At 39.3% G+C, this 21,689-nt stretch overlaps 1 protein-coding gene across 3 annotated transcripts in view; it reads right to left on the bottom strand.

Annotated features, from left to right (window-relative positions):
- MAP3K20 (mitogen-activated protein kinase kinase kinase 20) overlaps positions 1-21,689 on the bottom strand; it is a 94,299-nt gene that overhangs the window by 26,836 nt on the left and 45,774 nt on the right. For all 3 annotated transcript variants that reach the window (XM_068948583.1, XM_009681751.2, XM_068948584.1), the window contains exons 9-11: positions 18,715-18,789; positions 13,526-13,632; positions 7,570-7,705 (exon numbers count right to left, since the gene is read on the bottom strand). In XM_068948583.1, the coding sequence (XP_068804684.1) occupies positions 7,570-7,705; positions 13,526-13,632; positions 18,715-18,789 (318 nt within the window). The remainder of the gene's footprint in view (positions 1-7,569; positions 7,706-13,525; positions 13,633-18,714; positions 18,790-21,689) is intronic.

Consider the following 21,689-nt stretch of genomic DNA (forward strand, 5'->3'; position numbering starts at 1 on the left):
GCTAATAAACTGGAGACATCTGGTATGATGAAAAAGTCTGGTTCTGAGAAAATAATCTCAGGAAAATAAAAATGGAAGCAATACCACCCCTTTCTTTTCTTTTTCTTTTTTTTTAAATAAGCACAACCTAAGTATAACATTGTATCCTATATATATTACATATATCCTAAGTATAACACTATCTTAAGGAACTGCACCAGGAATTTGTCATATGTTACCACCTTAAGGTTTTCTACAATTCTGAGACCTTTGCTACTTTGAATACAGAAGTAAATTTTTTGAGAGTTTAAGTTTTTCCTTAATACAGCTTAATTAGGTTTGACAAAAAAGAGGTATGAGGAAAAAAAGGGAAGGGAGAAATTCTACTTTTCCTTCAGTTAAAAAAAAAAAGTTAAACTCGTACAATTTTTCTAGCCAGCAGAAATTCCTAGCATGTTACCACATTTTGATGATATTTTGCAAAATAAATCACATGCATGTTTTGTAGCTAAGAAACCCTCCATTATATACTAGTTAAGGATTATTTTTCATTCTGAAAAGGTTAAGGTGTGCATTTATAAATTTGATTAAAGCCCACACAAATATAAAGGTGCATAAAGTGCTTTGAGAGTGTCAGATGCTAAAAAAGTGCAAAACATCTGTGCTTGCGACAGTTTTTTAAATGTTTTGAACCAAATTTATTCTCAGTTAAAGCTGTTCAACACTAAACTGAATATGTAGTACAGTAATGTATGCACAACGACACATATTTTAAGTGCACATATTAGATTACACAAATCCATCAAGTTTTCCTGGGTGCAACATGGCAGATACAAAAATATTATCGATGTAGGTGCTAGCAGACCTAGACTTACAAAAATAATAGAAATCTGCACCGGAAATAGCCTATTTGCTCTTATTCCCATTTAATTCTTTGCCCTTCACAGTCCTCCTCCTCCCTAAAATCAGTTATTTTGGAGGACCTACAATGCCAACACTATCTATACTGAAGGAGCAAGTTTCCCATTGGGATACACAATAAACTTATTATGTCATTTAAATTACAGTTGCAACTGTTAGGAAGGAGGTGGAATGTGGATATCCTACAGAAATTAGGCATTTTGGAGGGTCGAATCCTGTGAAAAATCGAGTAGAATAAGCTAGCTATAACTGGAGCAATGACTGCCTTGTAGGTTATCAGACCAGTGCTGGGCTGTACGAATGAAACAATTCTCTCTCACATCTCAAAGAGGTGTCTGCCGAGAAAAACTCCCGTCAAAGAACTTTCGCTTTTGCTGTCTGAACGTGTAATGATTTCAGGCCAGCTCTTATCTAAAGTATCCATTGCTCCCTAAGCTATCTATAAAAACATTCACCATAATATGTAGGTTAGAGCTGTGTAACAGACAAGCCTATAATTAAAGAAGTCACTCAAAAACAGAAGTTTTCATAAAAGAAAATCCTCCAGTAATTGAGAATGGAATTTTGATGACTTATTCCCACTGTAACTAAACTAGAGAGTAACATTTTTCTTTTGAAATGCTGCCCTTCTTCCATGGGCAAATATTTTACATCATCGTCTTTTCTAACTTGCATTTGTGTTTGCACTGGTTTCCCTCCCTCCTTCTGCATCACCACTAAAGAGGTCATCAGGAGACACGTACTCACTGCTCTCAATATAAGTGTCTGGCAGGCAATTATCGCAGCAGATTGTTACACACTGAGTTTTACGATAAGTCATAACAGCAGTGGCAATACATTAAAAATGATTTAGTGGCAAAAACCAGACACAAAGAGACTAGCAAATATTCCTCACATTACCACCATCGTTGAGAATTTCGCATAAGGCACAGTAGCCGGGCCCAAGCGGAAACGTCATTGTGATTTCTCTTCCTCTTTTCACAAGGATGGTACCCATGGTTTAAGAGAGAGAATAGAATCAAAATTTGCTGCAAATAACCTAACGCCAATTTTTACTCTCTGAAATAAGAGTAACTCCATCAAAGTTAATGAGCCTTCCTGGATTTACACCAACATAACTGAAAATGAGCTTCTAGGTCACAATAACTGATAATAGATGCATAGGTCTGATTGCAATTGTCTGTGCTACAGTGAACTATACGTACGTGCACACACATACAAGAGAAAAAAGAACATTTATGCAAACCAGCTACTAATAGAGATTATCTATATTCTTTTGCTATACAGTTTTTAAACTGTGTATTTAACTAGCCCCTCTATTTCTCTCAACCAAGCTTCCTTTTTCCTAGAAACATATTTGTGACATCCCGCAATGCTGCCTTGAAAAAGACTTTACATCAGAAACACAGCAAACCCCTTCACTGCAATAGTAAGAAAGAAAAGATTGTAGAGGAAAAGCAAATCTGGAAGTATATTCGTACGACTGATCATAAAAGAGGTAAGGAAAATGACAAAAACATAAAAGAAAAAATTGAAGTACAACAGGCATTAAAGTTTCCCCCAATGTTTTCAGACCTTAAATTCATCAAGCCATAGTTTCTGTAATCAGGCATCAAGAATTATAAGTATAATCATGGTTCTCAAAATAATCATCTCAATTAGTTTTGAAAGTTTAGTTCCAAATTTCATCAAAGCAGAAATAAGTCAACATAATCTAAACAAAAACAGTATGTCTTTCTACACACAAACATGCTCAGCCTGGAAAACTCAAGTTTTCTTCTTTTACAGGATTTAAAACAGACCAAACTGACAGGATTCTGGTTCTAAAACTTTATTGTTTTGCTTTGCAAAAACCGATTTCAGATTTGATTCTATAATAACTAATTTCATTCGCTGCTATCATCTGTGTCATCAAAGTAATCATCATCATCATCATCATCATCGTCATCTGACCAGTCGAATTCACTGAAACCCAAAGCCATGTTGATTTTCTTTCCTTTTCTCATAGAGGTGGTTTTAGAAGAATTCTTTTTGGCTTGCATGTTTATCTGCATTCCAGAATGCAGGACAGATCCTGCTTTGTTCAGAGAGAAGATATCCCCAAAGCCCGTCATCATCAAGGCCTTCAGACTTTGGTTCATGCCAGCTACCTCCCCGTTACTTGTTGCTGTGATCTGACATGACATCTCTGCACTGTTTGACTCCTCTGTTTTAGATTCAAAGTAAGACTCCTCAGACATTCTTGCAGCAAGAGGTAAGAGAAACTATTTAAAGGAGGAAAGGACAGAGCAAAAGTGAAAGTTAGAACCAATTTAAAAATCAAGGAAAAAGACACCACCAGATTAGTTGGCAAAAAAAACAGAAAGCATAATGATTAGTGAATCTAAACATCAAGCTCACGTAAGAATTCATTGAAACAGACAGCTTAATTCTGTCATCGTTTTTAAATGAAAGTGCAAAATCACTGAATCACATGGCAAGAACCACAGGTAGCAGAGCTTTCACGATAAAAGAAGATTCAAACTCTTCAGTCCTTCATTTCGTACAGCACAAAACAGATTATGGCATTTCCTAGCCAGACAGACTGGCTCCCAGAGCAATGCAGGTAAAACAGAAGTGTGAGTGAGTGAGATGCATAATTGAACCTTTCAGGACTGAAGAATAAATCAGGTTATGACTAAAGAACCCGAATAAGCTCCCAAAGTCTGGTGCAGAACTAAGAGTCTTCTAAACGCCAGAAACAAGAGCAGCAATATTATTGGTACAAAGACTGTTTCTGAGCATATGCTCAAAAGGAAAAGAAGGGGTCACCCCTGCTATTGTCGCAATTGGAAACAAGCCTCTCACCAGTTTGAAGGAAACAGGAACCTCGAGCCTGAACCAGCACATCGCTTCTGGAAGCGAGCACAGGGAGGAGCAGGGGCAGGAAGAGGGGGCTGTTTGCTCAGCTGGCCAGCTTGTTCAAGTTGGTTGGCTCCCCCGCCCTCAATAATATCGATATATATCTGTCATTTGGCTGCACATCGTATTAAATCTCTACTGATTCAATCTTATAATGGCATTTTCCTGACCCAGTTTGTTATTACAGCTTTTTCCACAAACGAAACATGCCCTCTCCAGCTCAATAATGATTAATGCCTCCTCAGAGCGGCCACGCTAATAGCCTCTGTGACATACTTGCCTATTGTCCACACTCAGGTGTTTGATCCCAAATTAAGCCACCTACTAAAGCAACAGCAAAGGAGCTGTTTCTGAACAGCCAAAATGGCCTTTCTTTCCAAAGCTGTTTGAAAAACTATCTGTTCAACATTCCTAGTTTCACACATCTTTCTTAACCTAATCAGAAATCTGATTGAGCAATTGATAGTTGGTCGTAACAGGTTACTGGGGTGCTTACAGTAATACAGTGGTCTGCAATGCAGGGAGACTACACAGCCAGGCTGCTCAAAGAACGTCCAGTTTTTGACAAAACCACCTCGTTGACAAACTGTCTATTGTTAAAAAATGAGAATATCTGTCTTTTTTCCTCTCTTAAGTTTCCTCTACTTACATACACTTTCTATTTGTGTCATAACAAAAATTAGTAGTTGTCATTTAAGAAATAAAGATACAATTTACAAAGTTGGAGAGATGGGTAGCACTAAATGTTCTTAACGTGTCCTATGGCTCAGTGACGAAAGAGCCTCCGGCTAAAGTCCTATACTCCTCGTGACTGTACAGAAAAAAATGACACAATCACCAGAGCACTGTCCAGATCAAGAAAATTCAAAGTTCCTGCTAATGAAGAGAAGTAGTATTTTAAAAACAAGATCTAACCATAGAAATGTGATGCTCAGCACACACAGCAATGCAGTGCCAGACAGTTCTTTTGTCTATCGTAACGTTACTCGCTTCAGATCCTTGGAAACGCACCCCCTGACACAGGGGAAGAACTCCCTATAAAAATCAACAGAGCTGCAACACAGCTTTCAGCTAAAATGTACTTCTGTGTCAATGCTTTGCAATATTTGACAATGCATGTGGTAAACTGCATATGGCTCATTTTGTGAATTATACTCACTCCTCACTTCCTCCACATTTTGCTATCCCTTGTTATATAGAGAGATTAAGAACTCTTTTGGGACAGGACCTGCCTTTATGTCACATTACATATAACAGCCATCTATCAAAGTCTCATCATGATAGTTGTGATCCTCAATCTCCAACCTCTATACAAGTCATACTTCTTACACGACCCATTGCAAGTGCATGGCACCACAGGTGAATATTGGGACTTTGTGTCTTGCTCACTGTCTTTCTCCCAATATGGCACTCAGCTGAGCTACGTACTTTCCCTTCTTAAAGTCAGGTCCTCTTTCAAAAAATGGCTCTTATTTCACTACAGCTGTGTGTATTGCTCATATTTTATTCCCTCCCAAAGGCTCCAAACTCCCTTGTGCTGCAAAAGGCTCTTGAACATCTGCATGAAGGGAATCTGCAGAGATCAGACCCAAAGGTGCCTGCTGTGTAAGACACAGCAGAAACAAGGTCAAAACAAGAGCAGGGAGAAACACTACTATTACACAAGCGTTGCTAAGGATTGACCTCATCCATCTCTCATGCTGATGTACGTAAAGCTAGACTGTATTCTTTGAAGTAGGAGCAGCTTGCTACCCAGAGCTATCTACCACACAGAATGGCAGGATGGAGCTTGTATCAACTCTGAAAGATTGGAGAATCAAGTGGCAGAGACAGCTTCCCTGTTCTCCTTTCACTTGGTTTGAGCTTCTCCTCCTGCACACCATTTTAATAGTATCTGCTGGCCTCTGGTCTTAGCTGCAGAGCAAAAAGAAGAAATGGTGGCAGAATATACAGTAAGGATGACAGTACCAGCTAAGGGACAACAGCAGGGCTTAGTGTCAGCTAAGAACTGAGTATAAGCCTGGCAGGCACCCATAACACCAGGTATGTGTTATTAGCCTTGGTTGCCATATCTTTACTACTGCTGTTACAATCAAAGTAGCTTAAATTCAAGCAGTGCACCTCCCTGTTGCAATCACACAGTTTCACACTGGTGTGCAGGCATACCCTGAAGCAAGAGAAGCAGAGAGATGCTTGTCTCCAGGGACTACACTGTGCAAAGAGAATGCCTAGGGATACTTTCCAAATGATTTACAGCTGTGAATTTAAGATATAGTTGTGTTTGTAACCAGTGCCTTGTAGAACTTGATTTGCTAGGAAGAGACCAATCCTGCTAGGGTAAACCAATTTCTGTCAGTATGTCAAATTTTTGCAACAAAAGGGCTTTTTTTTTTTTTTTAAATCTGTTCCATGTAACAGTTAACTAAAGAGCTACAGAAAAAAAACAAATCTACGTTACTCTATTAGAAGAAATTCCATTTAAATGCAATACGAGAGTTGGGTTATTGTTATGCAGAAAGATAGTTCAGGCTTAGCACAATAGGCCTTAGCACAATGCTTTATTCTTTCAGTGATGCTAGCTATAAGGGAAAAGTAGAAGTGATAAGCAAGTACAGCATAAAAAACCCTAGGGCTTTGCTCACAAAAAGACTAGCTCACTGAGGCTGTATCTCATGCTGTGTGCTGGGTAGATGATGGCCCACAGCTCCGCTGCTGAAAGTTTGCACGTGTTGAAGCAGGAAAGAAGTAGAAGAACAGGTATGTTCTGCTGAGAACATACAGTATCTGAGCATGGGAAAATATTCCTACTGTGTCATTTCATTACATGTTCACATCTGAATCAGGAACGCAACTTCATTCAAACAATGGAAATAAGCTATACCTTAAAAACAAATTTATGTAAATGGCACTGGCTGGAATCAATTTTCTAACATCAATAGACAAAAGTGTGCATGAGGAAATCATACACTAATGCAATCTCAATTTAGTATTTGTTTTGGCTAGTACTGTAAAAATAAGTGGGTAATGCTGTATTTTTCTTAACAACAAGTCTGTTGTAATATGTGTTGTCAGGTGTTAATCCTGTGGTCCTCTCCCTGGCAATTAGCAGCCAATGGCATGACATGTCGCTAAGAAATTCAAGATAATCCAAAAAAGGTTTTTATTCCATTTATTACTAGAAACATGGCAATCCTAACAGCTAATAACTGGTCAGTAGAAGTATGCTAACTATAATTACTCGCAAAACTCCAAATTAACTCCTCAAATTTTGACCTAATTTTCCATGGAATGGAAATTTACTTTTTCTCTAGGAAAAGAAGAGAGAAAGAAATCTAAATAGGTTTCCCAAGCCTTCTTCTGCAACAAAAAAAAGATTCATGCTTTTTAGACCAAATTCTGTGTCCATTAAAGTCAAAAACTTTCTAGTTGAAAAATGACTTAATTAAATACAATGGTTATCTGATTTCAGACAATCAGCTTTTAAAGCTGAGAACTGCAATTAAATCAATGGGAAACTACTTAAATGCCTACGGCACAATACGATCCACAGTTAGTATCTGCTATCTAATGTATCAGGTTAAATTTAAAAAACCCCCCAAAAAACGTATTGTTATTTGCAGTGATTTAATGAAATAGGCTTTACTTGGCCCAAAGGAACAAATAGGGGACCCAGGGACACTCTTTCCTTGGTAAGTCCTTAGATTTACACAGACAAAGCTCCAAATATTTTCTGAAGTAAGATGAAAGGTTGAATTATTGTCTACTTACAGGAGTATTGGACTGTTCGGTTAACTTCTGCTCCCACATCCTCAAACGTCGCTCCCGTTCCTTTAGTTCCTGCTCTTTAAAGCTCAGATCACGCTCCAGTTTCTTTAGTCTCTCTAAGGTTGCCTCAATTTCACATCTGCACAGAGACAATTTGTTACGTCTTGTCTTTTCCTGACAGATATAAATTGTTCATAATTCCCCCTTGAATGTTAATTAAATGTGAAAGGCTGAAAAGTACAATACTAACTCAAGCAGTTCATTTAATTACCAAATGCAAAGCCTTTCAGAGCTTTAAGAACAACTGGAAATGTTTATACTTGAGAATACCACAATGCCTTCAGATGAAGGATAGTAACATTCTAAAAAGTAAAATGCCACCTTTTCCCTGAACATCATGAAATATGATACTACCCATGAAGAAACCGCGTCAAGAAGTGATAACAGGACAATTATTAACATCACAATACGGGCAGTTTAAGAATTCCATTTGCCTGAGTTTATAATTTGGCCATAAATGTTATTTGGACTCAGGCTTATCACACACAGAATCAGTACTGCAATACTTTCCCTCTAACCTTCCTGTTTCTCTAAAGCAAGACATGCCCCAGCCCTGCAACTGATTGCAAGCCTCTGCAATGGTTTACTCGGGTGGTTTACTTTTCTCTGCTTCTCACCATACATGCAAAGGTGTGACAAATATGAAAGACAGAAAGCGAAGGCAGCACTATAAGGAGGTTTAGCTCTGTTCTTTATAGGGTTGCATTGCACACAATTCTCCCCTTACTAAAGTGGTTTCCTTTGACAGCTTTCTGATTGACAGCACCTTCTAAAAGTCTCTATGAACTGAAGTGCCCTTGGAAAAGAGTTCAACAAGCTTTGCACTACAACTGCGTGATTGTATACTAGCATGTACTGAAAAATAACTCAGTCAAATTCAGACTTTTTTTTTTTTTTTTTTTTGCTTGTGGGGTAATTAAGAACAACTTCTGACTTGTATAAAGATATACATTACTGAAAGTTACTTAACAGTTTCCGTGACTGCATGGCTGACTTTGTACTACCTGCAAACCTGTATCCTGACTGCTACTTCAGGTGTTTCCTATTCACACTGTAGGAATGGTCAATGCCAATGTTTTGTTTTTGCTCTCTAGAATCACAAAAGGCAGGCTTAGCAGACAGCCATTTGGCAATTCCAAGTACTTCTGCCCAAACATTTGCAACGTTCTCCCTTCATAAACATTACAGCAAACAAAATCTGCTTCTTTTGATGTTTGCAAAAACGAAATAAAAAGACGAACAGCAACGCAGTTGGAATTTCTATTTGAAAAAACATGAGTATTTTGCACTGTAGATCTCCTGCCCTAGCATGGAATGATTTAGTTCTTCTCCAATATCAAGGAGTTCAGGCTCTTAATGTGGGAAAGCACATGTCCAGATGGCTTATTTTTAAGTAAATGAAAGAATTTAAATACTCCAAATCTTAGGCCTTTCCTACTTTAATAAGACATCTCTGTTGGAGTGTAATGCTTACAAAGGCAGAGTGAAAAATTCAGAGCTAAAATAACTAGCAAACGCTACTGCAAACTCTACCACCACACTTAATTCTACTGCAAAAATCAGCCACCTGGGGGAAGGACCATTTCTCACACCTAAATCATGTTGAGTGAGCTGTTAGATGTGGTGGTCAGAAAAAATGCCCCTCACCATTATTATGCTTCAAATCTCAAGCAAAATTCTCTCTCATATACAGGCATGCAAGGCTCAAGGCTGACCTTTGTGCTGGCTGTCACGGATCCTAACACAGAGGAAGTTTAACTTTTTTTTTAAAACATCCAAAAAACTTTGCAGATAATGCTCCAGCCAGCTCTGTAGAGGTACACGTTTGGCAGAACTTCAACTAAATCTTCTGATTCTTTAAAGGAACAAAACTTGTTTGATAAAAGACCAGAAAGTGACTCCTCTCCAAACATTTACCTCCCTTTCATAACCCATTTCTGTCAGATGAAACATATCCTGTGCAAACTACTGTGGGAACTAAAGAGCAACTTGAGGATAGCTGCAAGCACTGCTTTTCTTAGTTTCTGTCCCAACATCACAACTGCTTACATGCAGCTCTACAATGTATATATAAATATGTAAATGAAGGCTCTCTCTTAAATAACATTCTGCAATAGGAAAGTTCAGGTAACAATAGCTCTCTATATGTCAAAAGTCAACTTTGTGCTGTAATTACCTCTCTTCATTAGACAGAAACTTCTCTTACAATAAAAGGTTAGTCTGCAAAAGCAGTTGCGTTCTGAAAAATAATTCCACTGTGTAATAAAACTGTGTAATTAAAGAGAAAGCTACCATACATTGCCCAGTTAATGAGTCTTACTTCATAAGTGAAGCAGCTTAACACATTATACATTGCAGGGCATGCGTATTTGTTTGCTTCTGCGGTTCTGCAATTGGAGCTTGCTTGCTTTTCTAGAATAATCTCGTTCTGTGATATTGAAGAACGTATACTGTATTATGATAAACAGTCACAGATTAAAAAAAACAATGGCTGGCATTTGTTTATATATCTTGAACTGCTACTGATACACCAACATAGGTATCACTAATAGTCTATTTTAATCATTAGAACAGTTGCTTGTGGAGACCAGATGGAAGGAGAAACGCAGTTTGTATATATGACAAAATGCAGACAAATGTGATCTCCCATTGAATTGGAATATGATTACTTCAATAGTAATTTTTCTCCTACCATAAATATGAACTTAAAGATAAGGCAGATTGTGCAACTTAGTCATAGGATCGTTCCCCTGCTTGTTTAAAATAGTAACAGACCTGAAGAGGAGAACATTTAGAAAATAAGATATCGAATTGTTTTTAGGAAATGGTAGAACAGGTAGATTAAAATATATCGTTAATACAAACATCAACACCACTGAATGTTTGCAGGCAAGAACATATTAAAGACGGGTCAAAACGTCACTCATCTTACCACCTTTGTCAGTTGTGTACAGATTTAACTCTCTCTCTCTGCTTTCACACCAACCAGTCAGAGAGAGTAGGAGAGTCTATTTAATCAGCACTACAGATAAATTTTCTGCACATCTCCATGCAAAAAGAACCTTGCCTTTTCAGAAGTGGAAAAAAATGCAACCCAACTTTCCTTAGCTTTGATTTGCTTTGATAAGTGTAATACCTGTATAAAAGTGCAGTATCTGGATCACTAATTTGGCGTTCCCTCCAAGACAGGAGCCATAACCTGCTCTTATCCCAACTTCACCTTTCTTTTGGACTCTGATACCCAGGCCTCATCTAAATACCCTACTTCTTGATAGCACATTTCATTCTTTCCCTCTTATAAATAACCATGGGATTAAAAAAAAAGAAAAGAAAAGAAAAGAAAGCAATGAGTAAGAGTCAAGATTTTTCAGTGCAGAATTTAAAGCACATTAAACTCATGTAGCTGTTCTCAGAAATGGTCTTTGTTTTAGCTTATCCTTTGGGATCACTTTATGCATTCAACTCCTTAGTCTGCTTTAGTTAGTGTATTTTACATTCATACTTTCTGTTAATTTGGCTTAACCTTCACAAGTGTCTCTATATAGACATGACTTTCGCATCAGGGAAGCCAGCCATAACTGGTATTCACATAAGAGACAACCTCTCTTATCCCTGTTTCCGAGCAAGTTCCAACCCGACCGGCGCTCTTCTTTCACTGGTTTTTAATTTCCACTGAATTCAGAAGTTATCTTTGCTTTCAGGCAAATCATGCCTGGTCATGAATTCGTATTTTCTCTCTCTTATCTCCTTGTGCCCAAGTTCTTCATTCTTCTGAAAAAACTCCCCAAATTTAACTATAACACAACTCTTCGTTGCATTAAGTTTTTCCATAACTTGATAGTGCAAAATAACTTTTTGTTTCTATCTTAATTTTCATTAACATAGTTAGCCATTCTTCATACGAGCAAATTAGGTGCAACAGAATAAACATTTCATAAAATATCCAGGCTATCTGGGTCACACTCCAAAAAAGGAGTCATCTTAGTAAAAGAATAAAAGTTTAATGGTACCAAATGTCAACTAGTGCAGCTTTTATTCTGCTTTATGGGCCAAATGTAAGTAGATATTTGTTTTTCCTAAAGGAATTTGAGTACTTTTTCATTTCCAAAAATAAATATTTCTTTGCATAAACCCACTTTGGCAAACTTGATCTTACTAGCTGCTTTTGCAGAGCCAAGAACTTACAACTAAAAATGGCATAAACAGGAATAGTAAAAAGTAGGAATTTCCTGATCTCTGACAATTTAAAGGGAAAATAAGAAAAAAATCCACGGATTTCTGTGGTTGCACAGCACACCCTCACTGTGGGATTTTTTTCTTCCAACATTCCTTGTATCCTGCCCATTACCAGAACTGCAATATGATGCCCAGAATCTGCAAAAATTAGCAGCGTCCAAGAAAAAAGTTTTCCTACTTTAAAAATCTCACACTTGTCCCAAGCCTTAGAACAAGGATTTGAGGGGGCGCATATTGACACGTTCCGAAAAATAGCACGACAGATAAAAACATTTCAAAATATCTGAGAGCAGGCTGCAGCCCACAGGAAGGGTTATAACGTGCTGTAACGCACCGAGCGCTGAGCGCGCGGCAGCGCGGGGGGCGCCGAGGCCCCCGGCAGCTGCAGCGCGGCGGCGAGGGCGCAGTTGCGGCTCGGCGGCAGCAGATGGCGCCCCGCGGCAGCGCAGGCGGCAGCGCAGCCCCCGGCGCGGCGCGGCGCGTTGCGGCGCGGCCCCGGCCCCGGCTCCGTGCTGAGTCAGTGCAGCAGCGATGCCCGCGCCAACCGCGCTATTTATACTCCCGCCATGTGACCCGGGCGCAGCCTCCCGCCCTGAGCTCACTTTTTCCACTCACACAATTAAAATTACATTTATCGATTTCAGATGCAAGTTTGCGAAGAAAATCCGGGATTGCTGTTTTGTTAAAAAAATTCATTTCCGTATTATTTTCCCCATCCTTTATCCACCTCCTGCTCCAGTTTTCTTCAATTCTTTCACAGCCTACAGGCAGGGAATCTTTTAATATCTATGCTCCCAGCTTACCTGGAGAGGGGCCAGAGCTTAATATAGACCGAAGCACGATCGTCTGGTAAAAATCTTCTGCCTATGCAGATCTGTTTTCAGTTTTCTTTTCCAAACACAAAGATGTACTGTGAAGCAGCGAGCTTTCTAACTAATCAATAAACTTTGGGGACATTCTTTGAAGTTTCAGCATATATATTAAATAGGCTAAAACTTCTACTGTACAATTGTGTCTTTTAAAAGAGTTCTCAATCTCATCTCCACTTATAATCGCGCTATAGGTAAAAATCACATGCTCAAGCAATTCCAGCGCACTATGCAAAAAGAGGGCTGGCCTGAGCGTCTGTTGAATGCATGGATATAAAATCAATACAACGGAAAAAAACGCACAAAAAATGACAAAATACCTAAAAAGGAAGACAAAGAGAGGCTTGATTTGAAAAACTGGCCTTCATGCCTTTTATCATTTGTTTTTTTAATATAAACATATGCCCTTACACTTTCTAAGAAAATTATATCATACTATGCATATGCCTGAGTTGTTTTGTCCTCACACTATTGACTGAAAATGCATAATTGGGTTTAAGATGTGAATCACAAAACCATAAATATCATGACACCCTAAGCCAGTGTAACAATAAATACAGTGTACAGCTAAGTGCTTTGGCTCCTAATACGAGTTTCACAACGTTCTGAGCATTCCTGAAAAACAAGGTAAATTATACTCTAAAAATATCTAACAGCACAGGTAATTTTCTACGAATACATCATCAGTGTCTGATGTCTTTCCTCTTGAATACAAAGTCTTCTGAAAAGAATATGGAGTCACACCATTTCAAAGGAACACTGTATCATTTCATCTTGGAAGCAAGAAAACTTACCTCCACTCTGCCTTGTTATGCAGGAATGAGTTACATTGGTCTGGAAGATTGCTGTCATTTGACATAGATTCCAGAATTGAAATGATCTGCTTGAAAGATGGCCTTTTCTGAAGACAAAAAAATAACAGCATTTGCATTCATATTTGACTATTACTATGTAAAATCATTCACAAGATTTTTCCAAATGGAAGTGAAAGACTGAAAGCAACACAGAAATTGGGGTTCTGCTTTCTGACCCAGCATCCTACAAGAGGACTATAAAGTTATGGATTTTTTTTTGTTCTTTCCACTGGAAGCGTGACATAACCTAATAGGACTCAAGCCTTAGCTTAGTACCTCCTAAATACCAGTAAAACCTTTCGGTACTCCCCTTTGATACCAGTGAAAACATTAAACAACATTTGTAGTATCAGTAACTGTAAGGCTTCTTAATTCTAAAGAAGGTGCTTCTCTCCAGGTAAGAAGGAAAATACTGCCTAAAAGAGAAGGCTGGATCCATTAGCAGCTGGTAATTAGACAGGCTGCCTTTTACAGGTAGTAACCCAAATTCTTTAATGCCTGAACAAGCAAGTTAGCGGCCCATCAGAAATGGGTTTCTGGCTGCAGTTTGTTTCTTGCAGAGAAGGACAGACTCTCCAGAAAACCCTTCCACTTTTAAAACTGGCACTCTGGTTAGCTATCTCACAAGTACCCAGAAACACAGCGAAGATCCAGGCTCCACCAGGATGCCTAGCGTCTTTGCCCAGCAGCAAAGCTCACGTTAATGGTGTCTGTGCGGGTCCTGTCCTGACATTATGTTCCAGGGTTCTCAGTCTAGCATCCGCTGTGATAACCACATATACTAATCACAGATAGCAGTTAAAGACTTCTCTGTATTTTATACTTTTCCCTTAGTCCCAAAGGAAGCTATAAAGTACAAAAATAACTGAAAAAGTCAGAGCTAAATGTGTTTCTTGAAAGAGCACTGACTCTGTTAGTCTGTTTGACAGACCCCAGACAAGGTTGAGACAAAAGGTTGAAACAAAATGTAGATACATAATAAGGGGATGATGCACATTCTCTCTCTATCTTGCCTGTAATTATACCATTTCTGCTAAAATTACAGATGCCGCAATTAAAACGTGCATTTTAATTTGGGAGCACGAAAACAATTAGGAACAATGCTGAGGTGTCTCTCCCAGGAAGATCCAAGTGATTTCCGCATTATAAAAGAAAGACAATTTCTTTATTTTAAATGTCAAACAGCCTGAAAAAGTGTCAAATGTGTAACAAAAAAGACAAGCTCTCTTATACAGTAATGCTGCACTATTCGGCTCTAACTGGAAGCTTTCTTTGTCTGTCGTTTTTTGGTCCATCTCCATGTTTTCAGGCAAAGGGGCAGCTGGTGGAGCTATGCATGCCGGGTTTTTTTGCAACACCCAGCACTTGCCCCAGTCGCTCACGTGAGCACGCAATTTGGCCCTGAGCTCATCATCTCTCGAGCAGCAACCTGTGGAGCAGTGCCCGTGGAAGGGCTGGGAGAGCCAGTGGCCCCCTCGGAGATGCACGGTGCTGCTGGTGCAGCCGTAGCTGAGCAGGGCCTTTGCATAAGCCCTGGGAGAGCATCAACCCTGCTCCCAGCCAGCGAGCCTGCTGGCCCAGGAGCAAGGAGCACAACAGTCTGCACTGAGGGCTCTGGCACAGTTTTGGGAACAGAGAACCACCCTCAAACAGCCAGACAGCCCTCATACCCCTCTTGTTGCTACAGCTGTATCTCTTGTAACTGCCTAAGCAGGTGTGCAGCAGTGAGGCTATCCAGGAGCCTCCCACATGGGGAGCAAATTGCCAGACAAAGTTTGCAGTGCTCGGTTTGATGAATGAGCTATTGCTATTTCAGTGGCTTTTCCCCCCAGTGTTTCCTTCTAGGAGATGCAGTGGAGGTAGTTCCTAGATTGCAATGCAACCCCCAATACCCATGAGTACACAGGGACGTGTACTGATGCTGTTAACGCACTGTCCAATTGACTGGCAGGTGTGTAAGGTGCTCTCACCAAACTCTGTTTTGTGAGAAGCAGACGAGGAGCAAACATCCCCTTGTTGCCTTAATTACAATATTTTGTGGCTTATTTAAGATTCTTTTACAGAACGTTTCTGTGAATTTTGCTTTGCTCCTTCTGTCCCGGGGTATACTAGGAAGTAGTGGGCAGAGCTCATACCGAGTGAACGTGGTCAACACTACTATCAGGCCTGCCTGGAATAATGGGAGTTGAGATAACAGTGACAGAGAGCAGAGCTTTTACTAGGGGCAGGTGAAAGCTCTGACTGACTGAGTTGGAAGGAGCAACAACACACACTTTGGATTCTATGCAAAGCAGAACCAAGCTGGTATGCAGCAAATCTTTACAGGCGAAGGAGCTGTTGAGTCTTGCAACTACAGCTGGAATAAATACACAGTCACATACTGTACTGAAAAAGCCTGCACATCTCTGGCTGTGCATTTTCTGTGAACAGCCACCAACTATCCTGCCAGCTCTGCAGTTGCCAGATTGACAGATACCAGCTCTTCCCTTAAGGTGCAGCTAACAGGAAGACACAAGCCTACACCGCTCTCTGTTTTTTTTTGGTTTCTTTCCCCAAAACAAGGGTAAGTTTAAATTCAATAAATGCACTCTAGGTGCAGACTGAAACCTTGGTTAAAAACTGCAAAAAGTGATTACTGAAATTGGGAGCCCAAACCGAGAGGCTTCTTTAAAAAAAAAAAAAAAAAAAAAGTCTTATTTGCAGTGGATGACTGATGAGCACTTTCTGGAAAATCAGGCTTCTTAAGTGATTCCTTATAGGAGATTCCTAAAATATCAAGGTATCAGTCACCTTTGAAAATCGTTTCCCTTTATATCTGTCATATCTCACACAAAAATGTTTAAAATATATGTCCTTCTAGAAATAACTCTGGCTAATATATTCACCATCTCCATCTACTCTATTTCTTACTAAACACGTCTGCATAAAACCAGGGTATTTAATCCATACATCTTTCTTTTCTTGCTGTTTCTCCATTCCCAGGTTTCTGATTGCCATATGTCCAATAATTTATAATCATCTTTGATGTTACAGTGGGGGATAAGCAGAAGGAACAGATTAAATTAGAAAGAATCACTCACCTGTGTTTCAAAAGCAAATATCCCTAGTAAACAAAGCCATTAGTGATAAGCAATCTTTTTTTACAACTATCTAATACCCAAGCAAAAGCAGCTTGTTTGGTAGGCATTTTAACATTTGGAAGTAGTTCATTAAGATATTTAATTACCCCAAGATTGTTCTTTAATACTTACTTTAATTACTTTAAGGCTTAAAGTAATTTTAGTAAAACGCTTTGAACCCACAAGGGACTGTGTGTTTTAACTAGAACAGTTTAAACCGTATAAAGAATACCAATGCATACATCATCTGCAGCAATGCACTATGGACATTTTTCTCCAAGTATGAAGAAATTCTTGAGAAATCAAAGCAAAGCTAATAGTTGTGTTCAATCCCATGAGGAAGTCGTGGCATGAGCAACGCCTGGTGCCCCAGCTACTTTGTAGCAGTTCTGTAAGGTATTGCTCGGCCTCTCAGTAAAAGCACAGAATCCCATCCCTCTTTTACTGAGGGGTAAGCCACCTAAAGATACCTCATGCTTTCTGCAGGCTAAAAGCACGTACATGAGCAATTGCTTTTGAGCAGCTGACATTCTTGAGCTCACCCCCTCTGCCTGACCTCCAGTAACTTGCTCATGTATCTGCTATCTGATTTTCTAAAGCTAAACCTGGCAAAAAGGGAAAGTTACACAGTGCAGTATTTTAGAGGAGCTTGCTCCATCTTTTGGCTCACGCAGGCCGCACAGCCTTTTATCAAGGCACTTGAGAGCTTTAAGCAGTGATTCTTTCCCAGCACGTGACCTTGAATATGTCAGTCACATGCTCAAAATGTGACCAGAGATTACTCCATTTGTCATGTGAATGAAGCATTTATAATAGCTTAACAGAAGAGCAGCTACACAAAACAGTGGCAAAGAACAGACTGTTAGGAAAATTCATCTAACCTGAGGTTCACTCTACGTGCATCAGGAACCGTGCTATCAGGGACCAGACCAAACCCAGGAGGATTGCCCTGGCAGACTGAATTTAGCCTATTCATTGGGCATCCCTGTTTTGCGACAGACAGAGCCCTCCCTCTCCATGAAAGGCAGCAACAGCCTTCTGGACCCTTACACGTCTTGATGGAGCAAGCTGAAGAGCGAGCTGAACTACTACGTGGAGCAGTTAGAAAAAAGATGCTCCAATAAATCATCTTCTGTGGCATTTGGTAGAGATGCTGACTCTTGGAAGTCAGTATTAAAGATAAGTAATTACTACTGGAAAGTGCTCTTTGATAATTACTGGCTTAGTCCCTTGTAGGTTCAAAGATTCAAACCATTTTTCTCCCCTCCATTCTGTGGAGGGGAGAAAGAGGGCCATATTAAGGGAATGGCATTTAAATGGATGCTCCTGCGGAAACCACATGTTGCTGACAGATACTCAGCTTTCCAAATACTCCAGATCTACTCCGTAGGAAAGCAACCCCTTGCTCCTAAAAGAAGAAATGCGAGAAAGGAAATTTCCTTTCTCATATTGGTCTTCTCTAGCTACTCCCTAGTGATAAGAAGTTCTGGCTTCAGAGCACCTAAGCCCTCTAATTCGTTCTGGAGTTACTCTTGGTCTCTCTGAAGCAGTAGCTAACCTCCTTTTGCATTTAAAAGGGCCAAGATTTCTTCCTGGCCCCTTGACTTAAAAAAGAGCATAATTTCCTTTTCTCAAATATCCTTCCCTCTTTTAACTACCTTCATAGGCAAAGGAAATGGCTGCTTCTACTTGGTTACAAAGTTAGCATACCCACAGTTTCTTTCCAATCAGTTTCCTGTAGAACAGGATGGCAGCAGAGTCCATTTAAAGAAGATTATTCCCATGACTTACAAAAGCTTTTACCGAGTAAATACTTTCTTTAATTTCTCCTTTAGTTTATTCTCTTAAGGGCAGATAAATAGAGGCCAAGGTTTGGTTCTTCTTTAACTTGCATTTTTACTCTATTTTTATGGTTAAACAGTATATTACGGTACCTCAATTATAGTATTATTGCAGTATAATCACTGTAATAATATAAATACAATAAAATAATAAATATAGTAACAGTACCTTTGAATCAGCTTCCCAACACTGGTGCATCAGTTCTGCAAAACTTCTGGGACAACTGCTTGGAATGGTTAATCTCTAACGGAGATAGAATGTATCAGTTACTGGAAACATTTCCCTTTAAACTGCTAATAATAGATTTCCTATAAAATCTAAGCCATTACCAGAAGTAAAACTCTCTCTTCTTTCATTTGAACACAGCATAAAACCTGAGGATTAATATATAAAAGGACATTACTGCTAAGAAGTACAACTAATTAATAGGCCCATAAGGAAGGAATGGAACAAATACACTACTGCAGTTGCTTAAGAAAGCTAGAAGACAAGGAGGTAAAAATGAGGCAAACAGATTTTAATAATAAAACATAATATTTTGTGGAGATGGCTACTGCACTGCATAGTGCTCCAAGACGCTTGTGGAGACAGGTATAACATAGAAGCTGGCTTAATTCCTTTCTCCCACACAGATGATGCAGCTGTACAACACTACAATGACTGTTAATAAAACAAATGTATGGAAAGTAGATTACAGAAAGTGAGTTAAAAAGAGTTAGGTGAAGCTCTGCACCACGCAAGAGGTTTCATGAACTTTTGGTCAGATCGATTACTGAGGACACGCAGACCTCAGAGAGCACTCATAGAGCACAGTGAACTCCTAGCTATTTTCTAATGACTGAAGACAACAACTTGCTGGTTACAGCCAGGACTGCTGACTACAGAGAATTCGTTTGGACCTGGTTTGGTTTTCTTTGCTGAGAGTTTTCAACCATTAACAAGATCCTCTCAGGCAGTCTTAGAGGACTTCTAAAGGCTCTCTTTCCAGACTGGAAAGCCTAAAAGCAAATCTGTTGTCATGTATATACACATGGATACACAACCTCTCCAGCTGATTAAATGTGTATCCCAATGACATTACACATATAAGGAGATTCCTCTGCTCTCCCTAAGGCAGTTAACTGACTTCAAATGTTTCATACTAAATCAAAAACAAATGTAAATAAAAAATAGTTCCTCAGTGGAGAGTGGGAATGAGTCCAAATATAAAAGGGGCCAAGGTAGAAAAAGGGTTCCTGGTCTTATAAACAGGCAAGAACCAGATATTACATCCTGTTCAAGCCAACTTACCACAAAGACCTTTTAATCTGTGCTATGCTTGGCATTTCAGAAGCAAAGCGGACAATGTTGTACCATTATATTACTCTAATATGACCTGCAAAGCCTTACAAGCCACACAAGCCACCGCAGCCAAAACAAGAGTTAACACAAAATCTGCTGCGCAGGCAGCAGATGAAACATGATGAAAACTGGAAACATAAGATATAGTCAGGGCACTGCAGGAGTATGATTAGTAAAATAATGTATTACCTTACAGTGCAAAGCTTTCTGTGCAAGAAAAACACAGAAATTTGTACAATGCATAAACAAATTGTACGGATGCTTGATATTTGGTTGAGTCATTCACCTAAAAATACACTGGCTAGTCTTACTACAGTATTTGTCTGTAACCCTCACTATTCCAAGAGGTGGAAAGTGAGTTGCACTCATCATTTACATCTGCCTTACTTGCGCAGAATGTTATTTGTCATGTAATACACAGGTAGCAGCTTCAAAAGCGTCATATTATAATAAAGACGACATTTCTCAGCAGTAATTTGTTATGAGCTCATGCTAAACGTAATCTGAACTCCCATGTATTTCTTTTCCGGATTAAAAAAAATCTAATTATGCAGAAACTCCATCAGAATGATCACCCTATAAAATTATGCAGAGGACCAAAAAAGATCCATACAGAACCCCATTAATGTCAACAAACTGAACTGAGAGGAGAACCTGACCCTTATACTTACTGCAGGACAAACAAAATCACTTAGCTGTCAAGAAAAGCATTGCAAGCAGGCTTCTACAAGGCTTATGCTGGGCATGTTCTCCAAGTCATGGCCAGAAAAAAAAAAAAACTATGTAAACAAGTTCTAAGCTTCCTGGCACCCTTCCAAAGAAAATGGGAGCAATAAGCTAGTAGTACCTGCTAAACAGCTGGTTTTGAAAACTTCACCCCTTCGGTTTCTTCTGCCACTAGTAAAATAAGTTGTCATGACTGTATTTTGTTTATACTGTATTTTATACAGTTCCTTGCTCTGGAAAACTACAAGGAAACGTGTGCGAACCCTCTGACATCTCTCGGCATAGGAATAAATCACTTTACAACATTCCCAATGCCATTCTGTACCCCTTACATAAAATCGTAATTGGTAGGTACACAACCTACCAATAAACACCATTAATAGAAGGCTTTATGGTTCTCTTTCATCAAGCTGACATAGGAGGCTCTTCCTCAACTAGGAGAAAGAGTCTCATTAAGCCTTCTGTTCTGATAAACATTGCAGAAGACCACAGTCATAATTTTCACTCTATTAACATAGCATTTCCAACTGATCAGCATATCACAGCAACGCTCACTGGAACTAGTACAGTCCCGAAATAGAAGAAAAAAAGAGAGGGGAAAAAAACAACAAGAAATATTAAACTAAGAGGTAGAAACCTAACTCTACTATTTAACTCTAAAGCATTTTGAGAAATAGTTTATGTAGAATAATAGAAATCTGTATTGTACAGTCACTGCCTCGCCATTGTAATGTTTCCCAAGCTTCTGCTGTGTCTAGATAGCGGAGGTTTCATCTTTGTGGAGGATTTCCATGCTTGTCTGTGTGTGGTACAGTCACAACTTTAAATGTTTTTTAAATGTAGTTACTGTCTTTGATATCAAGGTGACTATGCGTTCAGATGTACGCTCACATGTCCAACTAACTGAAAGCCTCAATTTGTGAGAAGAAGAAAAGCGAGGCTGGGGACACTGTACAAACGGTGTTTACACCACTGAAGTGCTTTTGAAATGGAAAGACTCTGCATGAGGAGGCTTGCAGCTATGCCACAGCCTTGCCGATACCAGTGAGGAGCTCATCTTCAATGTAGTGTTGAAC

The sequence above is a fragment of the Struthio camelus genome, chromosome 6 (assembly GCF_040807025.1).
Source record: "Struthio camelus isolate bStrCam1 chromosome 6, bStrCam1.hap1, whole genome shotgun sequence".
Lineage (NCBI taxonomy): Eukaryota > Metazoa > Chordata > Aves > Struthioniformes > Struthionidae > Struthio > Struthio camelus.